Genomic DNA, 19,829 nt, shown 5'->3' with positions numbered 1-19,829 from the left:
ACCTGGGTGACGTGGGTCCCTTGGGGGATATTTCACACATAGTGGAGGTCCAGAAAACCTCAGTACATTCAAAGGAACGAGGGGGCTCTGGTAGCCTGGGAAGGGAAACCTCATCACTCAATTCGGAATCAACACTAAAAACGTAAGGTCATATCCCAAAGGATGGTTTGGTTTTGAAATTCTAACAGCCAATATGACACAGCCATGGGAGGACAGGGGATCATTTCAAAAAAACCCATTAGATTTCCCATCACTGGAGTATTTCGTATGACTTTCGTGATAACAAAAACATGGCACATTATCAGAGGCAACTTCGATAGAAATTAGAGGAGTTATTATATGCATATACTACAGCTGAAGCAAAAGCAGCCTGTATCAAAATAGTTCATTACTACTTTGTCCCTTTGTTCTACGGGCGACTTGCTTACACTTACCTTGTCATCCTTTCTTATCCTGTATTTCCCTACCTCTAGAACCAGCTGGCAATCTCTGCTTCCCTACTTTGCCTTCGGAGGACGTCCCCTTCTTCCTTAAGTCTAATTTTTAGGTCGAGGGTCAGCAGACTTTTTCTATAGAGGGTCAGATAGCACCTGTCATAGGTTTTGTAGGCCATAGTCTCTGTCACAACTACTCAACTCTGCCAGGGTAGCACAAAAGCAGCCACAGGCAAAATGTAAATCATGGGTGTGGCTGTATTCCAATAAAGCTTTATTTATAAAAACCGGTGGTAGGCTAGATTGAGCTCATTGGCCACAGTTTGCTGACCCCCGCTCTAAGTGGTGCTGGGCACGAGGTGGGCAGAACCTGAGCCCCAGCCCATTGACACAGGCTATGAAAGCTACGAAGAGGTGATGCTCCCGGATAAACAGAAATTAGAGCTAACATGGCAATAGCGGGAAATCCTTCCTCTGAGCCTACCCTTGATTGTCATCTAGCTGGGAAGAGGATTAAACAGAGAGGATTGACATCATGCAGTAAGACAAGGGATGTTTCATTCTAAGATATGCCCCAAATGCTAATTCCATGGCATCTGTCTGGGCACCACACGATTAATAAATTGGTATAAGAGTCCGCAAACCACAATGCTCCCTCCTTTACATTTTCCCAGGATACCAAAAGGACACAACCACCAAAAAGCCCTTGATAACAACAGCATATTTAAGAATTCGTGTGTTTTGCATTCTTTAGGCAATTTTGTGGACTTATGTCTGTACACCAGGAGTTTTGTTTGTTTGTTTTAAAGAGTGAATGAAACCTAGACAGGATTTCTCAGAGACTTCAGTAAGATCTGGGAGACATTAACATGATTAGATGCTTTATCTTTCCTCAGGAAACGAGGCCTCCTGCCAGACAGTGACGGGCAAGGATTGGTGATACAGTCTCAGATATAATAACTCATCCCATGCTAGACGGCTGAGCACAAGACCAACTTCCTTCTTTATAACTGAAAACGTTCAGTTTCTCCAGGGCAGGGACTGGATTTTGCACTTATTATTATTATACCCGTGCTCAGTGTCCTTATGAGTTAAAATAATAATAATCGCTAACATTTGAGGAACAATTATTTTATGCCAGGCACTATTCAAAGTGCATTAAGACCCTTCTCATTGAATAACCTCGCAACCTATATGTTGGAGCCCCTTATTATTATTATTCCATATTGACAAATGATGGCGTAGGGGCACAGAGAGGTTGAATAACTTGCCCCAAATCAGAGCCATAAGAGGTAGAGCCCAGATTTGAAACCAGATATCCCAGCTCCAGAGCCAGTGTGCTCTTAACTTCTATGTAATACAACTTTTACTAATGCAACCAATACAGGTGACCCATACACGTTTGGGGTTGATGACAGCAGTGACTCTCAGTAGTAGAGGTGGGAAAGGAAGAAGGAGAGTCTGAGTTGAAGCCAAATCGTGCAGGATTGCCTGTAAACTCATTCTGCACCACTCTCTCCTGAGGCGGGGGCACACTGTCCTGTCTTGAGGGCTCTCAAAGGTGAGCCGGGCTCTAAGAGTGGCAACTGCTATTGGCTCACCTACAAGAAGAGATGTCTGCAGCTCTATCACTAGAGTCAATAATATTGTAATAACTATGTATGGTGCCAGGTGGGTGCTAGACTTAATGGGGGAATCACTTCATAAATTGTAAATGCCTAATCACTATGCTGTACATCGAAAACTAATATATGAATGTCAACTATAATTGAAAAATGAAAATTAAAAACAAAACAAAAGCCCCTTCTTCAGCAGCCTCCGGCTGGAAGACTCTGGAAACATGCTGACAGCTAAGAATGGTGCTCACTCTGGGCAGCTCAGAGCCTTCCCTAAGGGGACAGGGTGGAGAAAATAGCCCGAGGGCATACGCCCACCCGTTTGTCCCCATCTTCCCAGATCCTGCTTCTGGGGAGCTCAGGGGTCAGGCACTCTGACTTTCCCAGGGGTTGGGGTAAGGGCCAGGGGCAGCTGAGGAGGAGGAAGAGGAAAAGTCTAGAAACAACGGCTTTATTCAATAGAACACTTGGTTTTTTCCTCCCTTAATAGACTTTTTTTATTTTCTTTTATTCTGAAAAAGTTTTTGATGTAGAGGCTATTTTAATCTCTTTTTCTTGTCTCACACTGGCATTTGGGAGTAGGAAATGTAGCCTAATTATGTGGATTTGCATCCAGCGGTATGCAGGGGAGGGGGGCCACACAAAGACAACGGGACCACACGTCTATTGTCTTTTAATGCACCCTGTCCTTGGCTTCTGTCTTTCACAAAACAGTTATCTAATAGTTTTCGAGCAATTGATAGCTTTTAATTAGCTTTGTATTCTACACTTTGAAAGTCATTATGCTATGTTTTAAGAATGTAATTGCAATAAGCCTGACTGCTTTACTTTACCGAGAATATTTTTCTAACAACCCTATATATCTTTGTAAAAGAGCTCTGTAGTCTTGAAAAACATTTGATCTTCCATTTTAAAAATTTTTCTTCCAAGTTCTGTTAAATCAAGCCTAAGGAAATGTGGTATAAAACTGTTTGATTTACTCTGATCAAATATGTATTTATCATTGCTTTCTTTGTCTAGCATATTTTGATAATAGGGTGCAAAGATTCGGCACATCAAATTATTTTTGAGAGTCAGAGAACCTGTAGTCAGATCCGGGTTTATCTTTAATTAGTTGTATCACTTTGGCCGAAATCACTCAACATCTCTGGACCTAGAGTTCCTTTATTTATAACATGGGGAATTGAATAAAAATATTTCAAAATTGTCTTTTGACAGTATCATTAGCATACAGTGAGTCTTCGCGTTTACCACCAGGGCCATCTTCTGCCTTCCTTTCTGCTATGAGGTAACCCCTTTAATTAGATTTCACCTGATGAAGGAAGGGAAGGAAAAATCAAATAGACTCTAAAAATCACTACACTGTCCTTGGAAAGAAAAGGAATCCTTTGCTCTAACACCCCAGACACACACACACACACACACACACACACACACACACACACAATGCCTGAATGTGAACTTTTCAATAATCAATTGTAATGTACCGATGAGAAAATTTCTATTCTGAGCAGTCAACAAATATTTGGTAAAGGGATTATTTCCTTTACTTAAGGGCAAAAATCAAAAGGCCACAAGCTGAGGGGATCCCAGCTATCCTATATCTCCCAAGCAATGCTACCGATGAGGCAAAGCCTTTAAAAGGATCTGATGGAACAATCACAGAGAAATGCCAGCCTCAGAGGGAATAAACTTAGAATCTTCAACTTCCACAGCTAGGCTGTCACCACAGTGTATGGGTCATATTTCATTTAAGTCACTGCCACGAAAGACTCAGACACGGGTCTAGGCTAGGACTCATCAGGCACCTAAAAATATTCTGTCATGGATGGGGGATGTTGGAACTAAATAATATAAATTGGTTTAAGCTCATAACACACACCTACTATGAAAATATACAATAATACAATTAAATGTATATATGTATAATGAGCAAGAAAAATGGGCGAGTTTCCTGACCTATAGGATTAGACAATGTAAAAGGCAAGACAACCTCTACGATCCTTTCAACACTGAGCTGCTGCAATAAAAAGACAACAAAAATCTAACATCTTGCCAGGCATTACATCCTGGATTGGACCCAATCATATTGAACCAGCCACACTAGGAATTTCTCCCCAAATCGTTGACTTCCAGGCTCTCTGAGATCTCCAGCATGTCCCACCATTAGCCCTAAAAGCAGTGTTTTGGCTCACCCAAGAGCTGACAAAAATTAAAGGTTGGAATTTCAACCACCAAGCTGGGAATGACATTTCAATGCCCTGTTTTGAGTTCAGACTTCCATTCTAAGTAGCTTTTCCATGCAGCATAAAGTTACTGCTGATCAAGGTAGGGTCTGAGATAAAGTGGATGTTTCTCCTGAGCCCATAACCAGCTGAAGAAAAATGGCATTTGGGGTTGAAACATGGAAACGAGAGAGGAGATGGCAGTGCCCAGGAGAGGAGAAGGAGTCAAAGGAGACCTGAGCGTGGAAAACAGGTTCCCCTGGAAGTTTTCCTTGGAAAATGAAGGCAACAACAGCAAAAAAGACTGATACCCCTAAAGCTTTCACGTACATCAGTCCCCCTTCCTGGACTGAAATGTTTTTTCCTCTCCAAGTATTAAAATCCTATTTGAAACCCCAGTTTATGTTCCATCTCTATATAAGATTTCCCCAAACACATCTACCCCATAAAAGATTGCGCCATTCTCTGAACTCAAAAGGTGTCTCATTTCACTCGTCCAGCAATAATGCTCAGTCTTGCATCATCTCACATTCTTGTTTTGTGACATCATGGAACGATTACACTATCTTCTGGCTTTTTACATACTCATACCTCAAGTCCTGAATTTGATTTTAACCTTCCTGAAAGTGAAGCCCATCATTATGTTAGCATTTTACTCTAACACAGTAAACTGCACAGATAGGTGTTCAGTATATGCTAGTTGATTGAGGAAGACAAACAAGGAAGGAAGAAGGAGTAGAGGAAAGGTAACACAGAACAAAAATGTGCTGCAATAGCATGAAGACCCCTTACGACAGAGAAGGCATGAAAATTTCATGCAAGCTAAGGAAAAACAGCACCCAGGAGACACCTAAAAACATCTGCCAAACTGAAGGAGGGATGTAAGGAAAGGAAGAATGGATGGAAGGAAAAAAAGGAAATATTAAAAGAAAAAGAGGGAAGGATGGAGGGGAAAGGGCTGGGAGGAGGACAGAAGAGTGAAGGAAGGATGGAAAGAAAAATGGAAGGAAAGATAAAAGAAAGGCTGGGAGGAAGGAGGAGGAAAGATGTAAAAAGGGGGAAAGGCCAGGACGCAGGACAAGTCTTACCCTTGTGCTTCTGAATCTTCCATTTTTATACCTGGTCCCTTTCTATTTCCAAAATATCACCTGGTGCCTTAAGGCCACCCAGCACCTAGTTCCAGGCTGGTTGATGCGCCGGCATAAAGCTATGTGTGAACGTCTTCCAATGCCAATTTGCTTCCCTGGTCAGCTCCCACCATCTCCTGCCAATCCCGTGTCACCAATCCTGGGAAGTCAGCCCCAGGAAGGTTGCATTTCTTCGCCCAGGGCTTAGAGCTCTGGAGGACGTCTGGGTGTAAGTCTGAGGCACCACTGGCCCTCCACCAGGAGTTGCAGTGGGAGGCCTTCTTCTCTTATTTGTGCCAAGGCATCACATGACATGCTCAGTCCACCGGCTTCTTGGGCAGCCCATCAGGGAATCAGGGCTCTGAGGCTCCATGCGGTGGGGCGGGGGAGTGCTTTTGAGGATCCTCATTGGCGCGCAGCCATGCCTCCCTCACTGCCAACCTCCTGAGGCACTGCCATCATCACTCCTCCATCCATACCCTAGGACTCAGACACTCAATTCAGAGTGTGCCCCAGACAACACAAGAAGGCTGCAGCCTAAATCCTGGCAAATGCACAGCTCTTTGTGGTAACCCCCACAAAAGACCCCAGGCAACTTCAGGCTTCCCAAGATGTCTCCAACTCCACTGTTCCCTTTTTCTTCTAACAGAAATGCCACAACATCACAAAGGTAAACATACATTGTTTTTTAGAAAGAAATTTGCCATGGAGAATATATCCATTGAAGATACAGTCAAGGGGCTCTTTCTGGGTAAAGGAGAAAGTCTATGCCATAAACCCCTGAAATTGGATGCAGACTTTTGTCTGCAGGCATGTTCACTTTTCAGGTGTGAGAGTCCCTAGCTTTCAATACATTCTCCAAGGGAACTGTGATGCAAACAAGATGAAAACTGTTACCCAATACAAGGCAAGTTGTCAGGAGTTTGTCAATCAGGAAAAGAATGCTTGGCTAGTCTGTCAAAGGCAATTGAATTTCATGAAAATGCATTTCCTTGGATTAACCTATTTCTCTAAGGGGACAATTAAATTTTAGAATAGGCACTTTTTTCCCCTTCCACCCCTCATTTCAGAGCTAAACCAGTCTTTGTGCCCATCTGTCTATCTGTCTGTCTGACTGTATCCACCAGCCTGCAGCCCATATCTGCTGGTGATGACAGAAGAAGGCCACTTAATCTTGTGACACTTCATTAAGCACCGCCATCACAGCTCTAAATTAAAGTCAACCAATTCCAAATGAACAAGGCTTAGAAATGTGCTCCTTTCTATCCATCTAAACTCACTCTAAAGAAATAAAATGAGTGGTTTTCAAGGAGGTTATGGTTTTAATATTCCACATCATGGTCTTGAAACTTAAACTATTACTGGAAGAATAAGCAAGGACGTATGTGAAATACTTAAGGAAGCACCATTTCAGCCCTGCTGGGACATGAAGAGTGATTTGACTGCTACAGAATAAAATGAAGCCTAGAAAAATCAGGGCCATATACCTGAACAAGCCCCAAAATACGAAATAATGGGAAAATCTGCTTTATCCCTTTATTTTCAAAAAGCTGTAAGCCAGCTCTGCAGCTGTTAATCACATATGGCATGGCTGTCGCCTTTCTGCATCCTTTTTGTATTGAAAAGGTGTCTTTTATTACCTTTCCTTTTGCATGTTCCCAAGGAGTTGTGAAACAAACAAAATTAAAAAAAAACAAAAACAGGAAAAGCTCTGAAGTTCTCAGTGCCAGGATCAACATTTACAAAGAAGGCAAGCAAGGAAGTGTGTTCAAGCCTCAAACTATGTCGAATTCTGTGGCACTGAATATTAGCATCTTCATCTCCAACCTGCAGACATGGTGCCATCTCTTACAAAAAGGAACTTCTTCTCTAAAGACTTGGTGTTGATGGCTCAGAAAATCTTCTAAGCCTTGGGTAGTGAGTAGCTTGAAATAGTCAGGTAGCTGTTGTTTCAGATGAAGGAGTTAAATAAGTTTGATTCAAAGTAATAGGTACAGAACTGCACCAGTCGGTAACATTACACAGCTAAAAAAATAAATGTGGTGAACGAAGGTAAATATACGCTAATTGGGGCATATGAAGATACACATATAAAGGAATAAGGAAGGTTTACAATGAGAATATACATAAGATTTGTCCACTTACTTTAAAAAACAGAACGACAGAGGCAAAACTCAGGGTTCAGGAAAATTTGCCTTCATGCTATCAATTAACACAATAATACCACTGTTCTAAACTGCAACACTAGCCATATGCCAGCAAATCAAAAAGCAATCTTTTTGCTTCTGGTCCTAAGACTAATGGCTTTCGGAAGTTCTAAGAAGTAGGAGCTCTCAGAAACTAAAAGCCTAGAAAGGAACAAATTCTGCTCCTCAGACAGGAGGACCAGGCAGTCGGTCCACGCAACACGCCTTCCACCCATGGAGCTTAACGGGACAAGAGTCAGGACGTGGGACAAACAGCATCGTGCCAGCATAGGTCCCGTCCTGCCCCTCCGACCCTTCTCTTCCCAAATGGCAGAAAGTGGTCTGGGTCCGTCAGGTGGAAGCCAAAAGCTTATGGGCAGGCTTTCTCCCTCCTTAGCCCAGGGCTGCTCACAGCCTGCTTGCTCTCAGCTGTCCAAACTGCCACAGCCAGTAAGGAACTTACCAGGACGGGAGGCAGGCAGGGCTGCTCCTTCTGCATCCCAGCGCTCCAGGGGCTGGAGTGCCTGAAAGGAAAACCCGGTGCAGCCTGGGATGAGGACGCGGAGGCTGAGGCTCTGCTCACATCTCAGCAGAGGCAGCGTGTCACCCTCCGAAATGAATGAATTAATAAATGATAACCCCATGGTCAAATCTGTGGAGCTGAGCAGATGGAAACCCTGGCTATCTCCTCAGGAAAGGTGACAATGGGAACTCCAATTCCTGAAGCGGGGAATGGCATACACTTTGAATCAGGAGTCAGCTCCCCAAATCACGCCGCAGGGCACTTTCTCCTAGGAAGACGTATCTCATGTTTCTCCCTGGGGGTGGAGGGCAGTAAGAGGCAGGAGACTGCCATCACCTCTCTCTCCTCCATCTCCTACCTAGTAATCCATCTACAGTGGTCCTCCTCCCTGCACAAGAATTTTGGAAACTAGTGGAAATGTGATTTCCACCTATGAATTCAGTAGGTGAGTGACAGGACCTTAGGCACATCTGGCACGTGCCCAAGATTATACCAAGAGCTGCTGAACACATAGAATCAACATGTTCTTCAAGCCCATCTCCATAAACCAACTCAGAACAAGCATTAAGCAAAATTGTGATGCTCTCAACTCTGAAATCCCCTTGTTTCTTTCCATGTAAGACACTGGATATCACTGTGACATCTGGTCACACTTTTGGACCCTCCCAAATAAACCCAACGGATGCTAAATGAAATGACTGATGGCAACTCAAGAGGCTGTAGCTGTCACTTTTGGCAGACTGGGGTGCAAGGCACCAAGGGTGTTTTACATCCTCTCTCTCTAATATTATATAGAACAGCCCTGCAAGAAGAACCCTTAGAGATCAAACTAGATACTTTGATTTTATAAATGGGAAAATGAAACCCATCTCAAAAACCACAATCATTCATCCCACAAGCACCTACTGTGTGCAAGATCCTCACAATGCATAGCAAACAAAATTCTATCAGATATCTGGTCCAAAGTCCATGTTTCAAAATATTATTCCCTTAGATTTTCTGAAGTCTATGTATGTTTCCGATCTGGAGAGGGCCAAATAGAGATATGCCCCAAATGCAGGAGTTGGCAAACTTTTTCTAGAAAGAACAAAGATAATAGGCTTTGTGGGCCATGCACACAGTTTCTTAGCTCTGCCACCATAGTGTGAAAGTAACTACAGGCAAAAACAGGCACAAATGTTCCAATAAAACTTAACTTACAAAAAAAGTTTGCATGCTGGATTTAGCCCATAGGCTGTATTTTTCTGACCCCTGCCCTAGTATGGTCTCATTTGACAATGACCTTTTGGGGTTACAGATCTCAGGTTTGCCTTAATCAGGTCTTATTTCACCTAAAACCTTTCTTAGATTCATAGAAGTAAAATACACACACACACACACACACACACACACACACACACACACACACGAAAAATCACAGAACAAGGACCTTAGAGAATGAACCATATAACCAGCGAGTATAAATCCTCATACAACACAGGGAAGGAATGGGAATCAGAAACAGAACTGTCCCTGCCCATCCAAGCTAAAGTTTCTATCTAAGTAACCAAATACCAAGCCTCCCTAATGGAATGTTATTTCTTTTCCTCAGCTTAGGGAAGGCGATGTTCCCATGATATCAGGCAGATTCTCATCATTCCATCCCCGTAGACAATAACTTGCATCCACACCTGCTGGAGGCAAGTCTAAGCCGGGCTTAGGCAGACCTAGAGCAGACACGAAGGCTCAGCGAGCAGGTCTGGTCTGCCCTGAGCCCATTCCCTGGGCAGGATGGGTGGGTGAGGAACAGGCGGCTTGGCTACCTTCCCTGTTTTGGCCCACTTTTAAAAAAGGAGTTCTCAAAAGTGGCCCTACTTAGCAATCTGCAAAACCAACAGGGTTCATCACTTAGAGTGCGAGTGTGTGTTGCTCACATGAGCCCATCGAGTCAGAATCTGAGAATTTGAGGTGAGAAGCTCACAACTGAAAAACAGCACAAGAAACCTGGCTAAAAGGGTTTCCAGAAAATGGTCCCTCATGAGGCATAGCTCAGATTCCCATTTGAAGTGACGGTGAAAAGGAGATTCAGCAATCACTCATGCCCTAGATCCTCCTATGAGTGCTTCTTTCCAGAAAGGTATTTCTTCCAAAAAGTTATAATCACACAGCAAACATGTGCCCTGTACCCACAGATGCCGCATGAAGACACCCATGCTGCCTCGGGTCAACCAACAGAGATGCTTCATGTCTAATTTCGGCTTTTAAGGAAGATGACAAATGATCACATAGCATCACATTGCTTTGGTTGATTCGTTTTGGCTATGAGAGGTGCTGTGTGACACCAAACATCTGGATAAGCATTTTTAAAGTTTTAACGATCCAGATGTTTGCTGTCAAGAAGACCAAATTGTCTTTTGTCAAATGACCGGCAGGTTTCCTCTTCCCAACTTCTCACCCACGGATCCACTACCTCTGAAGAACTGCACTAACTTCGCGGCAGCCTCCCGCTCAGTTCATTGGTTTCTATAAAAATAAAGGGAGACCTGAGTTCATTGATCATCAGTGGAGAACCACACTGAGCTATGTCAGCTCTGATTGGGTTGATTTTACTCAGTAAAACGTTAACGATGCCATAAAGCATTCAGCGTCAGCCAGAGCATCAGTGTCTGAACAACCACGGACCATTACACGCCAAAGGAAAATCTCTACCAGCACTTCTTATTCCCATTAGATAATGCATAAAAATAATGGGGAAAGGCAGTACTCCGGTCGTTAGCCCACGATTAAACACAGTTCAGCTGCCAACCCTACATAAAAGCGGCAAGCACTCGAGTCCAATCGTTCATCTACTTCTCTTCCTATAACGAGGCAGCCGGAGTGATCCCTCAGCTTGCTTGCTGGGGCTTCCCCTGTGATGGCGGCAGTGTGTGCCGCGAGGAACCCTCAAGGCAAAACACGTCACTAACTGTTGTAAATGGTAGCTTTTCAAATGCCCTCAGCTGGGATACGGATCGTTCAATGAATAAAGCCACCACAACTTAGTTTGTTCTGTGCTTGACAGTGTAACTGTTGCTTTTCCTTATCGTAAATACTCATTCACATACATCCATATATAAAAATATAAAAAGGCAGGTCAGCTTTTTCTTTAGGGAAGTCACCATCACTAGAAATACAAGCTAAGGCTTCAGAGAGGCCCTCATGTTTAAACAAAAAAAAACAAGTCTGGGAGGAGATGAGAAGTTTCTCATCTTTGATGGCTACGAAAGTCATTAAAACAAGTCAGGGTTCAGAACCTAAGAAAGACAGTACTGCTTGCAGGATGGTTTAGTGCTGCAGTTCTCAAAGGGTGAACCACTTTGTTTTAATTTCTAAAACAGTAAATGTTGATCGATTTAACTCAAATAAACAAAAGCTCTTTGGAAGTCATTAATTAATTTTGAAAGTGTAACGGGGTCCAGAAACCATAAAGTCTAAGACCCTCTAGTGGAAGTAAAATGGTTTTCAAGTTTGTTTTGTCTGCTGTCTCCTACTAGCTGTGTAACCTTAACCAAGTTACTTAGCCTCTCTGGTCTTCCATTTTCTATGGATCAGACTAATCGCTCTTACAATGATCTGTTCAAGGATGCTTCCCTGCTGAAATATATTATCCAGAAGGTCAAGGTGATGTCTGTGCTCATTCTATTCATTCCATATCCCCAGAGCCTAGCACAGCCCATTGAATGATACATGACAGCATCTCAATAAATAATTATGAATTGATTGGCAGGGCAGCTGTGAGGATTTAACAGGATAATATGCATAGAGTGCCTAGTAGGGTACTTGCCACATGTCATAGGTGCTCAGTAAATGTCAGATCCCTTTCTTCACCATTAATGCTGTCCCTTAGTTGTACCACACAGGAGAGAAAATGTACAGTTTGTCTATATAAAGTGAATATTTAAGGCATTTGGTTCTCAAAGTGTGATCCTCACACCAGCAGCAGCAGCATCACCTACGAAATTGTCACAAATACAAATTATTTGGCTCCCACGCTAGACCCACTGAATCAGAAGCCTTGGGGGAGGAGACCATCATTCTGTGTTGTAACAAGCCCTCCAGAAGATTTGAATCCATGCTCAAGGATGAGAACCATGGCTTTCAAGTATGCATGGGGTCTCCCTGTAAAAACAGAGTATTTTATGGTAGTATTTTGGGCTTTGATAGCAGAGAGCACCCAACATGTTCTGTATTGCTGGCTGCCTGGGATCTTTTTAGGACAAAGGTAGGAGATGCAGAAAGTCAAATACAATAAACATCAGTTGCTGGGCCTTGCAGGGTGGAGTGACTGATTTTGTATTCTGGCTGTGCATCTGGGGGCCAGTGTTAAACATACTTTGCATTTGAAATAAAGCTGGAACCAGCAGGAACAGAGGAAGTTATACCTTAGAGAAGCCCCAGCATAACCCTAGAGCCATCTTTGTGGCTAGGCATAAAATTATGGGTGGGAACAGAGGTGGGGGAGGGAGAGAAGGAAGGTAAATGGTTGCGTCAGTAGCAATGGAAAGCAGACATTTGATTGCTGATTTCTATCATACCTTCATAAACATACTTCTAGTTTTCACAACTCCCTTGCAACCCAGCAAACCACTACCATTAGGGAAATTACTCATAAGCTCGAATCTTTGCGAGATGCTACCAGCCAATAACAGTTATAATTTGAGCAATTCCCATGTACCCACAGTACAAACAGGCACTTAGGATGCTATAGATGTGCACGTATCTTTGGAGGCTCACAGCTACCCTAGGGCATAGGCATTCTCATTATTCTCAATTATACCTGTGAAAATTGAGCTTCAGGAGACTAAGCAGGGCTGGGATTCAAACCCAGGAATGCCTGTCTCAAAATGTATGTCCTTCACTAACAATTCTACCTACCTACATACAACACAGAGAAGAGCCTTACCAATACAATGGAGCTCATTTTAGGTAGGGGCTATGACTCCAAGTTAATGCATAAATTGAAACTCCCATAATGATCCTTGAAAACAGTCTTATAGATTGCTCATCAAGTACAGTATATATTAGATTACATACACAATATTGTACAGTAATATATCCACACAACTTCACATGTTAACTTAGATTATATAATATACAGCAATCAAATATAAGTATTTTTAATACATTACAGAGAGTGTAGAATTGATTTTGAGTAAGTCAAATGTGCATTGTAGCCACCCACAAAATTGGTTTGGATGCAGGATATATACTGAAGGAATGGGCACACGCACAGGGTAACAGAGGGAGTACTCTATGTACCAGAAGGTTCTAGGTACTCTGGAGTTATAGCAAGAAGTGCACTCTACAGCTGCTACTCAGAAAAGTTTATAATGCGCCCAGGGAGAGGGCACACCCATGTATAATGATCTTACGTGGCAGGGGCTAGAGCACAGTCAGGCCTGAGGGCATCTAAGAAAGAGGATCTGAGCCATCTTGATTGAGAGAAGCCGAAATAGAAGGATGGATAAGAAATGAAGATCATACGAAACATGGATTTGACAATAACATGCTGGTCTTAGAATTGGGGTGCACACACCCTAGATTTGAGTCCTCTTCCTTCCTCATTGCTAGTACCTTCGTACTGACCCAAATACAGAATTTAACGGGCGCCCAACAAAAGAATTACAACCACGGCTTCTCGGGAGCTTCATCGTCAACCAGGCCAGATAAAATTAAGACACATGGCCCAAGGTGCCCATCCCTGGTGTCACATCAGCACGATCTCAGAAACAAACCTCCCTGACTGTCCCATTTTTTCACTGGAATTGTTGTCTCTAAGTTACTTGTTGAAACGACTGCACAAAATATAACAAAGACATCACATCAGGCATCCTGTGTCCCCAGTGCCTACTAAAAAATTTACATCTTTTCTGTTGCTTTATGATAATGATAAGGCATTTCTTTCAACCATTCGATTGTACTTATTGCTTTTGTTCACATTTGTACTGAATACAGCTTTCACTATTTTAAAAACAGAATCCTTATTTAGGTGGTTCCATGTGCACAGTTTAGTGGTAAGGATTTTGTTGTTCTAGTTCTATTACGTTTCCTTTAAACATCATTTTCCTGTTCCAATGAATTAAGTCAATTACATAGGCATTTATCTTTTGATATTAATGAAATTAATACATACAGGGCAGTGGTACAAACTGACTGGATTTAAGAACGTCTGTTGGCACGTTAAATATATATACATAAATCAAAGTACATGCTGAGGGAGATTCCTCTCCCCTTTCTTCTCCCTCAGCGTTACCCTCCATAGACATTGATCTTTAAATACAGGGAAATGAAAAAACACCTGCGTGTAAAGGACTTTAGGGACCATTTTCCAGGTTCTTTGAGACAAAGCAAATGACTCTGGTATCTCTTACCCCAAATCATTTATTCATCTCTCTCCTCATACTTACCACCATGGGTTTGAAGTTTCTTCTCATATGCCTATCTGCCCCTCAAGCCTGCAACTTCAAAAGATGTGGACTTCACATTTATCCCCAGCGCCTAAGATAGCTTTTCGCATAATGGCTCTGATCAGTTATTATTCTACAGATGGATAAATGGAAGGGGAAGGGTGTGGAAACAGGAGAAAGAGGCTCAGATGGAAAGGAATGAATGAAGTTTGGGGAGAACTCTCAAGAGAAAAGGCAAAGGAACAAGCCCGCTAAACTACCAAACACTTTTAAACATTCCACATTCACAACCTCTACCAGTTCCATTTTCCAGATGCTAACGTTCATGCAGGTCAAGTAATTCACTCAAAAGCCGGCAGCTTGAAAACTGTAAACTGAAGATTCATACCAGGCATTTCCAGATCCAGAGGTCGGCCTCTGGGGGAACTAAGGCCAGCCAGGCTCCAGACACCTGTCAGGCAGAAGAAGCCTGAGTGAGAGTAGTCAGACTGTTCAGCCAATGGACAACCCAACCAGGCACTGGAAGCACCCCAACTGATGCTGAAGGCCAAATCTTCCCCCGCTACCCTCTGCAGTGAGGCAATCTAGGCTGGAGGGTCAGAGGCACCCAAATAACCAATACTTCATACCTGGGCACCTCTTTGGGGTCCTGTCACACCCCATCTCTGAGCCTGTAAATCCAGCTCATGGTCCCGGAAGGTGGGTTCCGCCGATGCTCCGGCGCCCTCTAGCGACCGTCCACTATAACGTCCATTCTCTCCTGCCTTCCCTCTAGCCTCCCCAGCCCCTTGGACAGCGCTGGCCTTAGGCTCCTGACAGCCTGGTTTTGTTCCTCCTCTTCCTCAAAGGGAAATGAACTGGCCTCCAAGGGTTTGGGATCTCTTGGATAAGGAAGGTCTTTTTGCCAGAACACCTTAAGCCTGAGAAGGTTTCTAGAACTCTCCTGAAATATTGTATTTTTCCCCTGATGTTTCCAAGGGCTCTAGTTTTCTAAGTAATACGAAGTACAAAGTTGGAAATACTATGTCTGAACCAAAGATGGAAAAGCAACATTTTAGAAAGTTTGCTCTTTTTGCATGGACCTTTAATTTAAAACAGAATAAAGGATCCCCCTGTGGGTTCCTGAAACTGTAAACACTCATAAAATCTCTTGGTTTACTTTATTGACTCAGTTGTGACATTTAAAATAGAAAGCTAAGACTGTGCATAAGCAATTCTTCACAAAACATGCACATTAACAGGGACGGCTGCAGACAATGACTTTGTACAAATTTAATCATATCTATTGGGTAAATATTGCACTGGCTCCTAGAAAAAGAAATGTAATAAGTCCCAGGCCAGCTCTTCCAAACACTCCAATGGAGGTGGGAGCCCCGCTCCCCCCCCCCACCGCCATCCTCAACTCAGTAAAGATTATCAGTACACAGGGCGCCAGAGATTGGCGCCACTGCAGTAATTATCTCCAGGGAACCTGAGTGTCTTTATGACAGGAGTAATCAAGAGGGTTGTTGAATGAGTCCCCTGATCTTGAGCAAGTCACCTCTGAGGTTCAGATTCCCCATCTGTCAAATTAAACAGCTAGAATCAATAGACTACCCCCAAGCTCTCTTCCAGTTCTGAGAGTCATAGATTTAAAGTGATAAAGTTGTTGCTCACGGTTTGGAAGTGAGCGCACCACCAGCCAGCTTAGATGGGCTCCCCCACTCCTATGAGTACACTAAAATCACAGGACTACAATAAACCTTCCCAAATAAGTCATCCTATCACTTTATGGTTTTTTAAGACCTGTCTTTAGGCATTCGATATTTACTGAGCTCAAAGCTAGTGGTTCTCAAGAGGCTTTCTCAAGAATATAGCAGCCACACAGAGGACTTTCTGGGATGTGCCAACAGAGGGAAAACATACGACACATCATAGATATTTAGTAATTCATGGACTAAACAGAAAGCTGTCACATAAATGAGGTTTCTAGTGCAGAAAAGACTAAAAGTATATACAGGCACTATTATGTTTAATTATGCAGTCACAAGTTTCAGCAGATATCCGCTGGTTGAATTTGATGCTAATTGACGCCTTACTATATATATTGTCTATTTCAAGTAGCATAGAAAAGACTACACATCTTGCCTGACCCACTTATTGAAATTGATTTTGGATTGACCACCAACCTCCACATAAATACCTTACCCAAAGAACGGATTTGTAATTCCAACCCCCTTCATTTTCATAACATGCTTCCCTCAAAAGAAAAGCCATTGTAGAATTTTTAGGACACCCTAAAAAGGAACTAAAGCCCCATAAATCTGTTCTTTACCATCTACATTCAATCAGGAGAAAGGCAGGGTCAATGGAACGCTATGATTCTATGCTGCAAGGTCAGTTCTAATGCACTATAGGATGGTTTTGAACCAGTGACATTTTATTTTAAACACATTTTAAATTTTCTGTTTTGATATCTTGTGACTCTAATAGATTGACAACCGTTGCCAAGGAAATATGACTTTGGGTTACTGCAAGGATCCAAAGGGGCTTTTGTGGTTTTAAAAAAATATATTAACAAGACAAAAATGGAAAGATCAAATATAGAGAACAAATTTAGCCCTTTTCCTCTTCAAAATACATGAAATACAGACCCTCTGCCACATTTCTGATTAAAAAAATACAAAGCCTCATGAAGTGACTTTCCCAGCTAGTATAGAAACTTTCTCCCCAGTCAGGCAGATACCATCAAAGTACTCTCCTCATTTCCTGTTTGGGATACAGATCCCTGTGGAAGTGTGGGACATTGATTACACGCAACATGCTCACCTCCAGTATGTTTATCTCCAAATGGAAAAATCCTTTCTTTATATGGATGAAGGTGGCTATAATAGTTCAGAGCATTATATTTCAGGGAATTTGTGAAATGAAGACAGAGAAAGGCATGGTGCAAACCATATATATATATATACATTCAGTTGGGTTCCAAAAGATTCAAATGCAGGTGAGAATAAAGATTCTACCATTAACCCATTTTTTTCTCCCTAATTATTTCTTATAGTCAGTATAATCTTAAGGTTTTCAGTCATGATGGTGGACTCAATCTGAAGATGGGAAGAGTCGAAGATTCTATTCAATGTTGGAATACTACATAAAACTTTTCTGCAAACAGATTAACATCTTCGCTTCCTACTAACTGAAATGCGGTATTTTTAAATCACAAATCCACATGCAGACCAAGAAACACTTTAGTACAAGACAATTTTCAATTAAAACCTCTAAAAGCAGAGCCTCCCTAAGACAAATCAATGACTCAAGCAAAATGCCGTGTTGCTACCAGACACCTGGAGATAAACAGAAGTCTTTTAAGCACAGTTAAAAAACAACTCATAAACTTCAGAGCAACTATTTTAAAAGGAATATATAGAAGCTCTAGTACAGTGCTTGTCCCATACTGGGAAGCTCACTGGACCCCATCTGTGCCTGCTCCCAATAAGTATTCTGGGATTGAGGCTGACCACTCCAAGGAGAGGTATAGGTTTGGGGGCTGAGACAGTTTTCACATGGTAACACATGAGTAGACCTTTGGTTCCATTATAGGCAAGCTCTTCTCATCCAACCATTCAAAACCACCCAGGTTCAACATCCACTTCTGTGATGAGCTGATACTTTCTTTTATGTAATGATCAGAGGAAATCACCTAGTTTTGATGTGGTTTGAGTTTGAGCCTGTGAAACCATCAGAACCTTCCCACTAGAGATAAATGAGAAGCATCTGGCCTTGATTAGCACACACTGTTAACACAGGTACCCTAGTTCTATCTGCCAATCCCCCTTCTATTTTTATCCACCTCCCTACATGTGAGTACCTCTGACCTACCTGAGCTCAGACCCCTGATCTGCTAGAGCAACTTTGTCAGTCTGTCTTTAAAAATGGACAGGCAAATAAAACGAGTTTAACCTAGAAGCATCAGCTCAGTAAGGGAGACGAAATCATCAGAAGTTATCTCAATGCAGCCAAAATCATCCTGAGCTCTGCCTTATTGGCTCGGTAATGAAAAGAAATGGGACCTTCCTAAATTTAAAGGGCATCACACAAAATGTGTAAAGTTGTTGCTTGCCTCTGGCTCTTGGGGAATGTGCTGTGTAGCTTAACCAGTATATACTAACCATTGTCATGGATTCAAAACACCTAGTCAAGTGTTTTTGGGGGGGAAGGGGTAGTGTTGTTTCTACATAAAGCAAAAAATAAAACACAAACATCTTTGAGAATAGGTATTGTTAAGAGGGCAGTAGAAAGAAAGACTGGAGAGGAAAACATATTTCATTTGAAATTCAGGTCGTTTTTCCGTAAGAGCAGGGTTTAAGTCTTAGTTCCAGGAGAACACTTTTCAGTACCTTGGACAGCTTAAAAAACGCTGTTGAGGAAACGGAAAACCAAGCGAGCCAAGAACCACCACAGCACTGCTTTAAAAATTCCTGGCAAAGCAGCAAGAGGGTGAAGAGTTGGTTTCGCATACTTTTGAAAACAGGTGTAAAAGATCAGAGGCATCTCCTCCGGAAAGGCACTGAAATCCTATGGTATCAGTGGGTCAACTGGGGGGAGAGATTCAGATATATCTGTTGCAAAGTTTCCCAGGGCACTCTCCCCTCTCTGCTCATCTTTCCTCCCTCCACCTCCGGAACCTCATGGCACGCACTTCCTCAACTGGTGCCCAGGAATCATCCCTGCAGCCAGTGATTTTTCCTGGAACCTGGCAAGTTCTGGGACTGGAAGCCAGTCAGGCAAGGCCGCCTGGAGGCGCGGTCTAATCTGGAGGGCAGGATGGTTGGAACCAAAGCCTTAAAGCCCACCCACTTCCTTCGAGAAAAAAAGAGTGCATCTCCCTAGGAGTATTTTTCAGGGCTCAGCCTGCTACCCACCGGATGGTAATCAATACCCACTTGGCGTCGACCACTTCCTAACTGTCTCCCTCGATTGCGCCCTAACAATCCTCGGGCGTCAATGATACCACACGGAGTCGCGATCTCTTTAGTCAGCTGTGGCCAGCTCGTCAATAGACCCTCCCGTCCTACCTACCCCCGGTCCTCTTATCCCCCAGGATACTTTACTTAACAGAGAAAGGCTCACCAAGGAACTTGGCTGAATTAAGGGATTTGCAAGGCTATCGATGAGTTTTAAGCCCGAGGGCCCAGGACTCAATTAACTATTACTGGGACCTATTGTAAGGGGGTGGGGAGGAGGCTGAGAAGCTGAAACCCATTGCAGCTAGGTCAAGCCGTTGGATACCGCTGCAATTTCCCAGGGCTTTCTC

The 19,829-nt window shown here is 42.9% G+C and overlaps 1 protein-coding gene across 1 annotated transcript in view; it reads right to left on the bottom strand.

Annotated features, from left to right (window-relative positions):
* The window catches only part of CPNE4 (copine 4), a 490,556-nt gene that overhangs the window by 466,811 nt on the left and 3,916 nt on the right, over positions 1-19,829 (bottom strand). The window contains exon 2 of the mRNA XM_019630989.1: positions 16,466-16,473. Within this exon, the coding sequence (XP_019486534.1) occupies positions 16,466-16,473 (8 nt within the window). The remainder of the gene's footprint in view (positions 1-16,465; positions 16,474-19,829) is intronic.

Source organism: Hipposideros armiger, unplaced genomic scaffold (genome assembly GCF_001890085.2).
Source record: "Hipposideros armiger isolate ML-2016 unplaced genomic scaffold, ASM189008v1 scaffold_969, whole genome shotgun sequence".
In the NCBI taxonomy this organism is placed as follows: Eukaryota; Metazoa; Chordata; class Mammalia; order Chiroptera; family Hipposideridae; genus Hipposideros; species Hipposideros armiger.
This window is presented reverse-complemented; position numbering and strand designations above follow the sequence as displayed.